The sequence below is a fragment of the Ostrinia nubilalis genome, chromosome 6 (genome assembly GCF_963855985.1).
Source record: "Ostrinia nubilalis chromosome 6, ilOstNubi1.1, whole genome shotgun sequence".
Lineage (NCBI taxonomy): Eukaryota > Metazoa > Arthropoda > Insecta > Lepidoptera > Crambidae > Ostrinia > Ostrinia nubilalis.
Window position 1 is genome coordinate 4882035 of NC_087093.1, and position 12335 is coordinate 4894369.

The following is a 12335-nucleotide window of genomic DNA, read 5'->3' on the forward strand; positions in this document are numbered from 1 at the left end:
GAAGTTCATTCATTATTATCTTTTATGTAGGTTGAAAACGGTTTAAAAAATAATTTAATTGGACTTTATTGTCAGTTGATAATCTCGAATAACTCGAAAACGATTTAAGCTTCATAGAGGCGAATATTGCATAGCAGTACGATCCAATATAGCCCGGTTTTGCAAGAACATTATTATCTGCTACGAAACTGGTCTGTAGCAAGTCCGTAACATTGATGTAGCAGAGTAGCTACGAGATCATCGATCGTAGTATTTCGTAGTATCGTAGCATGCCTACCAAATTATAGTTTAGTTGCTTGTTAAATACAAAGTTTCTACAGGAATTAATTATAACGGGAATTAAATAATACAATGTATGTGACTCAGTTTTCGTGGAAGCTTATCTTATGGTCTCGCGTTATATCTTTTTTATTTATGTTTTACAATGACAAAATAATTCATAGTACCTACTAAAACAAAGAATTAATTCCTGGAGGCTCCCAGAGGTTAACAAAAGCTCCAGGGACAATTGTTTTGCTACCAGGGTCAGATGTTTAGGATTCCAGAGGAATTTCGGACGAAATGATGTAAGATCGGCCGCGGTAAAAATATTTAAACATTACAAATCTTGTTCGGTCTTTTCTATATTTAGGTTTTCTCGTTTAATCGTTGAACACATGATTGTGAATTACTTATTAATGACATCGTTTACAAAGTGTTTTTTATTTTTTTGCATAAAACGATAGGCTTTCTGTGAGGACCCAAAATCTACGTGGGCGACCGTGAATAATAGCTATTTATCTATAAAATCCTCACTATTCACCCACTATGTTGCTATCTGTTCATTAGATATAGTAGAGTATTGGAAGTTGTGCCAAACTTGGACGCATGGGAAAGAGCACGTACGGGACTGTGAAACGTAATAATGTTTTATGACTACAGACTGATAAAAACTTAACTTTTGGAACGAATACTTGACACGACAATGTTTTCCTTGTTGATTTTAAAGTATAACTATAGTGCATTTGTTTTAAGAAAATAGTGATTAACTAAGCCATGAAATTTAACGCCATTTGACCAATGTTCATAGTGAAAGCTGTGTTCACATTTACCAGTTTATGTTTAAACAATAAATTTTGCATTAATATTACTGGTTTGATTAATACTACATGAAAATACGCCTAGCACTGCTGTTTCACTATTTTCTAAATATGAATTACTAAAGGGTCTCTGTCGTGCATTAAACTTATGTTAAAAAGATAGTAGTTTTTACGTTATTCTACTAAAATGACTCCGATCTTTTAAAAATATTACTTACATTTATATCAGCACCTGTCACGTTATAAAGCTCGTAAGGCGGGTCTCTTTCTCGGACGTACTTCATGAGTCTTTGTCCATTCTTGTAGAAAACCACCTGCGAAACAAATAACCATCTAAAATATCATGATAAACAATATTATTCGTACTTCGTTTAATACAAATATCACAAAAAAATCAAATGTTTTTAAATCACAAGTACACACGTTAAAAACCTTATGAGATTAACTGAAAAGCGTATTTTATGTAAAGAAAGACCATGGGTTTATGTAAATATCAACTCTAGTGTTATAATTATAACGAAATTAAATTGCACTTTAGATTTAAGTGCATGTGCTTTTGAGTGTCACAATAGTAGAGTGTTTTTTTATGTAACATGTTGAATCTATTTCGAATGATTGAAATGTTTACGTGAATAAAGACTGAACAAACAGCGACCCGACAAATATACCCTATTCCAAATTCGCTGAAACACAAACGTGAATTCGCACTAGTCAATAGCACAAATAGCTCCAACCCAGAACCAACACAGTCGCTTCACAATGGAATTCCACTCATTCGGACGTCCACATATTTTAAAAGTCCACGCGCCCGTGCTTATCAAATTTATTTTGTGGAAAATCCTACGTTAAAAAACTTTACACTCAAGTTAATTTAAAGTAGTCAGTGCCAGCCGCAAACAATGCGATTCTCTGTCTTTATCCTGGGTTATTGCATGCACTTTAAGCCGTTTAACTTAAGGGTCATTATGCAATATTGCCCACCTGGCCACAGGCAAAAATTATTTTCCAGTTTCACCGGGATGTATTATATTTGAACTTTAAACCGATGGCGTACGACTCATATTATCACAAACTGAATTTAAGCCGAAGCAAATTGCATTGCTCGAAATGCGTTTATTTATACGTACTTTCCTGCACTCAAACAATTCAGACAATGGCGGAGTATGTAAAGCGGGAGCACTGTTATTATATTTAATAAAATTATTACTGTTACTTATTTACATGAACATACAAAGGCTACGGTTGAAGGTTTTCAGAAACCTTTCCTGTAAAGCTAAAACTGTTTTCCTGCTTTCGTAGAAATTTTCTGCTGTTATCTAATTAAGTAAATTTATGTTATGTTTTCCTGATTGTTACAAATTGTTGGTCTTTTGTATGGTATCTTTAGCCCAGCAATGGTAAAGGTATAGCACTAGTATCGATTGGTGTTTTGCTATTTGGTTGAATCCACTAGCCACGCCCGTGTCGCTAGGCCATCTCTGAAGTATTCAATTTGGAGTCAGAAAGACGAGTTCGTCGTAGTTTGTATAAAATTGCTAACCAAATCGCAAATCATTTTACATTATGTACCTATCTGAAATCACGTCGCAAGTTTAAAGAATTTCACCACATGTGGCCTTATCAACATTATTCGGTATATCTTGATATTATCATGGCCATCTTCTAGCAACCAGTTAAACACGTACTTTCATTCTAATCTTATTTTTTTAATCTAAGAAGAAGTTGTTTCGTGCATTAATTAATAAAATTAAATAAACAATGTACCTTATAAATCGAAGCCGGATCGACATTGTGATCGCAGCGCAGCACCACGTTGTTCCGATGCACAACGAACCTCGGCGCACGCAGCTCCACCCATACATCGTTCATACCCGCCACTGCGAAACACATTCCAGTACTGTACGGTCGGTCACGTCAACTTACAGTGCATAATGAGTTAAAGTTGCTGCAATTCACGAAGGCGAGTGAGCTTTACATGTGTGGTGGCCTGGAAAAGTTTTGATAGACATTTTCCTATCATTAAGTGCATGTACACGTACACACACAAGTAAAGCTCACTCGCCTTCGTGAGTTGCAAGAACTACGTATACTGAATATATTCTCCCCAAACTGTCTGGACAAATCCTCCATTGGCTCCATTTGCTTCTGGTACAGTCAGTGCCAAATAGTTCGTGACACCCAAAGTAGTCAATAAGTTCGTAACGCGTCTTTGTTACAATTGGAATAAGGCTGTCAACTTTTTGACCACTTTGGGTGTGACGAACTATTTGACGCTGACTGTACATACAGCAAGACAGATATATTGCAAAATAGGTGCCATTTTAAAGCAGATATATAGATTTATATAGCAGATTCTTGAGATACGTTAAAAATCTGTCAAACTCTATGCAAAAAACACCGGTTATCGTTATACATATGTAGTTACGGTCAAAGTTTGGTAGTGCAACTCAGCTTAAATGATAAATCGATTAGTACTAAAATACCCGTACGTAAATCACCAAAACTTTATACATTTTCACTCATCAAATTCTCTATACTTACCTACCGTTAATAATCCCAACTAATATTATAAATGCGAAAGTAACTCTGTCTGTCTGTCTGTCTGTCTGTCTGTCTGTCTGTTACGCTTTCCCGCTTAAACCTCGCAACCGATTTTGATGAAATTTGGCATAGAGATAGTTTGAGTCCCGGGAAAGAACATAGGATAGTTTTTATCCCGGTTTTTGAAACAGGGACGCGCGCGATAAAGTTTTTCTGTGACAGACAAAATTCCACGCGGGCGAAGCCGCGGGCGGAAAGCTAGTATACATATAATTAGTGTGACAATAGCGGCACGCGATCTATGTAAAGACAACGGCACATCAAGCTAAATACAGTAGAGTCTTGAGCAGTTGTAATAAGTTCTATATTGCAACAAAAAGATCTGATGTCGACAGCACATCACCATTGTTCACACGTTTACCCCTAATCATGTATAATATCTACGTTCTTCGGAATATTAACCCACTATTTGAGGCAAGTGGCAATTATACTGTTGACACCCTTCATATTCACTGGTAAGGTGGCGAAGGTCTCATCAAAAACAACTTTAATCATTAGGTATGTGAGCAATATTGAGGTGAAGAGAAAGTTTTAAGTTGATGCCTTCTAGGAGATAAATTAATTAAGTTATACCTATTATACCTGCGGGTATCTATGGGCGACGGTAAACATTTACCATCAGGTGATCCGTCCCATAAAAAAACCTACTGTACCTAGATAACAACTCAATTTCTAACTACTTCTAAGTAACATGTGAATAAGCAAAGAGAATTATTCACATCTCTTAAGATTATTTTGTGTAAGTAATGATCCTTACGTGAAATATTAATAGAGTCGTTCGCTAAATGTGACAATGAAATTCAGGTTTTAAAATCTCGATCAGTTTTTATAATCGAATGATGTTTTTTTAAAGTCTATTAATTAACGAAGATACAATGCCATCACGGAAACAGTAGCTTTACGATCATGAGTGAGATATTATCGTGACGTGACGTTTTGAAATGGTTTGTTGTTTTTTGTTTTAAAATATTTTATCCCGGACCTTTCATTTTTCATAAAATAACTAGTTTGACAGTACTTATTATTATTTTGTGGTTTGACTACAAAAATCTTTATTTTTACACATATAAAATAAAAAAGAGTTTGTGCGTGTACGGAAATGGCGCGTCCATGGATCCGAGGACCGAGTCCGAGATACAAATCTCGTGTGTATTTTTGTTTAACTGCCCGTACCTAATGTAATTATTTTTAGCATTAATTTTGCTCGCATACCCACAACCTGTTAGTTAGTTGGGGGCCTGAATTTGTAACTTACGCTATAAATATTTTAACCCTTACAGTCCCTGGGTATATTTACTGACTGTAAGGTCGATTTTTGTATTTTAAACTGAAATATTCGTTTTCCGTCGTTCCCGAACGCTTCGGTTAGTCGCTGACAGTTATTAAACTTTCAGACTAACTCGGGACATATTTTTCGGAACCAGACGGAACATCTGCAGTTACTACGTTATTGTAGACTTGTAGTGCAGTATTTTGGAAGGTATGTTGGCAGTAACACTCGAGTAAGTACGAGTAAGTACCTACACGTCAGCTAGTTAGGAAGTTTTCCCAATGGTATATGCTGGGTAATTGTTTCGTAACGCAAATTAATAAACTATATTAGAGGCATGTATTCTATAACTTTTCTCTAGTATGAATCCACACTCAAAAGTAGGACTTGAACACACAACTTTTATTGTCGCCAACGACTGAGCTTCGAGACACAGCCTTTGTAAGTCTGTTAAGCTTTTCAAGCGTATTTTACGCTGAGCCTTATGACACTTATGATGAGGCAGAAAGAAATAATTGAACAAAATCCGAAATAAAAATGTTACCATAGATTTAGACATAGATTTGCGACAGTTGTGTTAAAATGTACTATCGGCAACAGTGTCAACTGCCCATTGCCAGTCATGTCATCTCGTTCTATCACAAAGAATCACCATTTGATTAGAGCGAGAGCAAAAACGGAAATGGATAGTTAACAGTGTGGCCGTGTGTACAATGTCGGTGACACAAGATAACATAAAAATTAACAGAAACAGCAATAACAGCAAAACTGTCCGTTGTCGTGCCGTAACTGGGTTATCAATTTTAATTCGCCTGCACGAAGCCAATATGTGTAATTTATCGCTCTCAAAGTGCATTTTTGAACGCAAATATTCGAGCCGAAGCGCGATGTCGCTCCATTTTGCACGATGACAGTTATTACAATCGCCACCGCACGTATATTACTATCTCAAGTGTTTACCACAATAGGTTATCTTAAATTATTTCATAAACTGTCCATGAACCATTCCTGTAAGTACAGTTCGAAAAAAAAAAGCGTCAGAAGGCATATGAGAAGCTTATACTTTTTAAACTGTTTTATTTAGCTTGCTCTGTTTGTTTTTATTTGCTTAAACAATAGCTAGCGTAAATAATTAGGTAGTAAGACTAAACATTTTCTTTCTAACCCGAATAAAGTAGGTATCTAGAATATTATTTCGACTTTATTAGACGACAGCTGAGTAAATATTTATGTTGCTAACAGTATTAAATTACGTATTCTTTATCTTTTGGTTTGCGGAAAATTGGTTGAGCTTTGGTTTTATAAGCAATGATTTATTGAATAAGTATTCATAAATAATAATTGTAGATACATTTTGTTTATTTAATAAATCCATATTATACCGTATTAGTTTAATATGAAGAGTGACTAAAACAACATACTTAAGCCCCATTCATCAAGGAAAACCCGGAGAGTGCTCACCTGGCTATTCTCATCATACTTAACTTCAAGTAAGCGCGAGGAATTTGGGAAACAACATTAACTTGTTAAGGCGATGAAGACGTTAAGTATATTATACGTGAGGTTTTAATTACGCTGAGCGTTTAGGCATATTTATGATACACGCCTGCGTGTCGCACGGTAGTGGTAACTAACAGCGTTTGTAGGTAATCGTATAGTACCTGGCAATAGGTGCCAATTTTTCTTAGAATAAAGGTGAAAAATATTAAGACCTAGCTATGTTAGAGAAAACTTATCTTTGATCGCAAAATAAAGTTATGTTAAGGTTGCTAAGACAATACAATCTCTCATTTAGTAGATTTTGTATAAATACTCCTCAAACAAAATTGACAGTCTCTATTGTATGTCCAGAATACCACACTCAGAATCAGTTTAGCGTGTCAAATAAGAACGCTGGAGTTTATATCAGACTAGTTTTTTAAATATTTATAAAAATTGCAGGGTATTTTTCTACGTAAGGGATCGATATTATTACATAAATCAGAAGTGCTCATAACTGCACATCATTATCACAGGCATTTTACGTGAACGCAAAAGTGATTATACATTTTTGAGTATTACGGCTATTATCGAAAAGGAAAGTGTGTATGTTGTTCTGTTTGTTCTATTTCAGCCATACAAACCGTAATTACGCAATATTCGCTCCTAATGCGAAACGAGCATTAATCAATGGGGTGGAAATTATCCCCAAACTAATGCTCTTAATTTACAACAGTTATAAACTTTCTATGTGTTCATTAGCTGCTGAGCAATTAGTAGAGGTTAAATTACAATCACAAGTGGAACTTGAGTGTTACATGTTCAAGAGTTTTGTCGGTATATTTTACGTAAGGAAGTTCCTAGGTCGAATCAAAAGATTTTGCAATTTTTCAATATCTTGTATTAATAATTTTAGTATTTCCTTCTTTCATTCAATTCAGCATCCAGAGTATTTAAATTATAATCGTATTTAAAAAATATAATAGGTACTTTTATCACCGACTCACTGAACATTATAAATTAACGTAGATAGGTACTTAACGTTTGTGTAGGTAGGTGCCTACAAGCCTACAAAACCATACAGACAACTGAAAAGACATAGCCACCATAATAGTTCAAGCAATTAAATAACTTTAGAACCGTCGATCGAGTAATTTGGGACCTTTATCCATTCAATTCTACAGGAGTACCTACGCACAAAGCAGCCCTGTCGTCTCAATTCAAAGATCAAAGCAAAACAATGCCAATAAGCGTTTATTTCTTGAACCATACGATTTAAATTTGAAACTCAGGGGGGTTAACTAAGGAGGCTAAGCCACCACGTAAATTTCAAGTTATAGCTCACTTCCATCAACGTAAGTTACTCGAGGGTCTGCTATTAGGCTGGGTTGGCGTGTCCATATTTATCTTCCTTCTCAAGGGTGTCACTATTTCACTTTATGACGTAATCTAAGAGTAACTGCTATCCATAACTTGCTGGCACCATATAGTATAGCTTAGAAGAGTGAACAGAAGTCTCGAGTGACCTCGTAAGACTGTTTTACTGGCTGTAATACTCGTATAACATCTTGAGCTTTCCGTTTAACGACTATCTTGGTTTTTATAACTGAAAACAAATAAATTACGAGTAGATTTGAATTAATTAGAAGTCATATAAACATGTTGGCGAACTGCATCATTTGAGCTTACATTCTCTCCTCCTTATCTCATGTGAAATGATAAAACCAACTTATTCATAAGCATAGTAATTTTTTTGCTACTCGATAAGAAATACTCAATACCAGAATAAACAATGTCCCATGCGATATTGCGTGAAACTTCAGTCGAAGAAAAGCATAATAATTACGTTCCATATAATTTTATAGGCATTTAAAGTTATTACGTGCGTTCCAACGCTCATTTTTCGAATTCCTTCTCCATTGATTAAAATATCGCAAATATTTTATACATTCTATAGAGCATTCTCTTTTACTCAAAGGAGACTTGTTTTAAAAAATCTGGATTCATGACATCATGATGGTTCCACGTACCTACCTACTCATGTCCTGACGTTGTCTCTACAATCACACGAATACTGTAGCAATAAAAGTCAAAAGTCAAAATTTCTTTATTTGTTTAGACTAATAAATAGTTCTTACAAATCGTCATTTTGCTCTTAAGGAGCCTCTACATGTCTCATAATCTTTTTACCCTACCAGCGCTTCGAGACCAACATTTGGCAAGTGCTGAGAAGGAGCGCCGCAACAAACTCAGTCACCACTGTCTGCCGGTTTAAATAGCAGTAGTAGGTACATTCGATTCAGGAGCAGTTCACTGAATTTACCATGCATTCTTGTATAGTGTATAATGGGTATACAAAATTGCGTGGTATATTAAACAAGGTAGTGACGTGCTAATATCTAGACTTACAGATTACATACTTAAATACTAGTAGAAATGACTCGCATACATAAATTGGAATAACTTGGATTGACCAGTCCCCGAAAGCAGCGCCTGTTCACAGACATGACGAGTGAACCAGCCATCGCTTCACTATAATATTCAATATAAAATTGTACTGTATGTAGTATATATTTGCATTTTTTTTTTGCGTAGTTACACATTATTTAGCAGATGCAGTGCTTTAAGTGATGGGGCACTTATACGTGTAATTTTAGTTATGTATTTTAAATTTTAATAGTGTACTCATTGTTGAAAAGCCAAAATAAATAAATAAATAAAATATGCTCTGCCTATTCATTTTAGAGTGAACCCACTCTATCAACTTCAGTGTTGTTAGTTAACAAACAATTTTGGTTATGTTACACTCTAATATACCTACTTGTGCGTGGTGTTGTGATGTTTGGGATTGTATTTGTCAGTAGAGTTTGATTCGAAAACTTTGATATCGTTAGGCTTTTGATAAAAGTTCGAAGGAATAATGATGGAGTAAGAGCTAGTGAACGCCAGACCTACGTCATTTTATAAAAGCTGAAAGTTTGTCAGCGTATGCTCCCAATAAAGGATACCTAGAATTTTTTTTTTAATGGAGACAAATTAGGTAAATTTATTGAATGTAACCGGTTAGGTCTGGCGTTCACCAGCTCTTAGTCTAGTTAGCCTGTAAAAGAAAGATTCCTGAGACAGTTTTTGAACATAATTATTTTGATAATTTGATGATCAAGTCTGTCTCGACATTAAATCCTTCATTGCAAAATGTGTTCTGTTGGGTATAGATAGATAGATACAACACACTTTATTGTCCACCACACAAGATAAGAAAAGAACATCGACTAGGCATTGCATATCTTATAAGAGCAAGTCTCAAAATAGTCAGCACAGTAACTTGTCATTGATAACGTCACGTCGCGCTGTCGTCACGCGGGGGTAAAAATAAACCTCATGAATAAATAACAAATGCGCCATACAAAACACCAATTTATCATGGTCTCGTAGTAAGGATAATATCCTTGTTTCAAGGAAACTAATAATTCCGGGTCATCTACTACTTTATTATTAAAAGCAGATACCAAACCCATGACTTTTTACATAACAATAACCAATCACTGAGACCCCGAAGCATAAGAAACAAATAAAAAGTATTTATGAAAGATGATACCTACATACAATTGGGACTAGCTACTTGTATTGCAGAGGCCAGAATACAATTAAAGAAAAAGATATTAATGAAAATAAAAAAGTAAAAACAAATAAATACACATCAACATGAATTCACACTACTAATTATAATATTATTCACGAGCTATTCTAATTTCCAGCGCTAAAATTTTCACTAGAGTTACTCACAATCCGCCATCTGCAATTTAAGCAGCAGTATCGCGGTATAAATAAAAGACTGGAATAGGATTGTCCACAGCGGCAATTTCCGCTTCCGGAGAACGGAATCTCCATCTCGCGGCAAAGGAAGCTCGCCGGAACGAAATTTACATTCTATCGGTTCACTCCCGTCCACTCGATTCTACAAACACTACTGGGAGAGTCAACGTTTTTACTAAGGCTTGTTTTATGTCCTCGATGATTACGTTTTTCGGTACCTAAATAGTGTCCTCTGTTTTCACGAGGCCGATTGTATCTTTATCTCAAAAAGGCGTGATTTGATTGCTTTGTACGTAATTCGATTGCTGCCATGCCAGAACGAAATTAATCACTAAAGTTAGGAACGATAACTCGTGCGAGCTGCGTTGCTAAATATTTACCGACGAAACATTCAATTTAGTTGAGTCAAACACAAACACGTGAAAATAGACTAGTTTCATAGGTGGAATAACAAAAATAACCTTTTGGTAGCTTTTCTATGACAAATTATGATATTCATGAGTTACAGTGAGTTAAATAAAAACCACATTCATTTTATATTACAGTGGACATAATTAATATACATATTATGTATACGGTCTTAACTTTTCTGTACCTATCATATACGAATATCATTCTGTGAAAAAAGACGTGCAAAGCGGCTTTTAAAAATTTTGCTTATTAGCCGATTCAGCTACGTCATGTACGTCACTATTGCTGCTAATATTATACGCTTACACGTAGTTTGCTACCAAAGTTGACGATTTCAGATGTTACCGCAACGGTTTAGAAAGAAGTACAGTTAGTTAAGTCAGAGGAAATAAACTGGTTTACTCAATCAAGTCTTTCGAAGCCATACAGCTACAGCCTCAAGCACTCTCATCAAATCAAGCCTTGTAAAATATGTACCTCTAAAAGATAAACCGCTGCTAGTTGGCATGAGGGAAGAATTTCAAATACCTACTCCGAACTACGCAACTGGGGTAGCACTTTAATTGAATTTTGATTACATCCAACGTTGCGAACTTGGTAAGTTTTGGTCTAATCTTTCACTGCGAACTTCTCAGGTTAGTCTAGAAAATATGGGCCTATTATTGTATGGCTTACTTTTCGTGATTGGCTCTGAAGGTTTTTTATATTTATTAACTGAAAATCAAGTATTGGAAACTTAGTTCTGCTTACTTTCTACGTACCTACTTAATCTACTACTTTACATGCATCTATTAAATCAGCAATATTAGGTAATTACCTATCCTGAAAAGAGTTAATTCTAAACAAAAAGCCAGGCAACAAATCTCAATTTTTTTAAAATAAACTTTACTAATTTAAATAATCTAAGATACACAATTGTGTGGTAGGTAGAAACCTGGTAACTATACCTAATACAAATAGAATAAGGTAAAAACTTGCTGCATTCGCTTAGGGAGAGATAAATATTTACTACACAAAGATAAAAAGCCCCACAATATGAGTTTATTCCCGGATTAAGCGCAGAACGTTATTTTATTGTTAGAATCGAAATGTTTACCTCTGGGCAACTTTAACCATAATATTTTGTTTAACAAAACACACCACACATAATGAGCGTGTGTAATTTAAATAAATAATTAGCTCCGCTAAAATGTTACGCTATTATCATTAACTTAATATACCTAGTACGTAATAACAAACTATAAATGTATTTTTACAAAAATAATTCCCCTGTTCGTAGCTAGGCTCCACTTCTTGTTATTATGGTAACTATCAACGAATTAACATTATACTGAAATTAACATCATGAAATAACAATTATACTAATTTAACGGGCATTATTTTGAAATTTTGTTCCCCATAGGATTTAGCCTAGGCGCAGACCACCGACATTTAGTTGGCCGATAGTTGGGCCCGATTATAATATGTATGAAGAATCGGCCGATACCAAATCGGTATAATGTGCGCACTTTCATACATCTCCATACTGATCAACAGCCCGACCCAAATATCGGCCAACAAAAATCCGTGGTCTGCGCCTAGGGTTAAACCCAGCTGGTATGCAAACTAAACTATGCCACGATAACCCTAAAACTCTACTTTCGCACCGTCCTTCCTCTCAAGAATTTCGCGCTTTTCCC

At 35.3% G+C, this 12335-nt stretch overlaps 1 protein-coding gene across 1 annotated transcript in view; it reads right to left on the reverse strand.

Moving 5' to 3' along the window:
- The window catches only part of LOC135072435 (uncharacterized), a 57692-nt gene that overhangs the window by 13841 nt on the left and 31516 nt on the right, over window positions 1–12335 (reverse strand). The window contains exons 3-4 of the mRNA XM_063966334.1: window positions 2844–2956; window positions 1298–1393 (exon numbers count right to left, since the gene is read on the reverse strand). Coding sequence (XP_063822404.1) covers window positions 1298–1393; window positions 2844–2956 — 209 coding nt within the window. The remainder of the gene's footprint in view (window positions 1–1297; window positions 1394–2843; window positions 2957–12335) is intronic.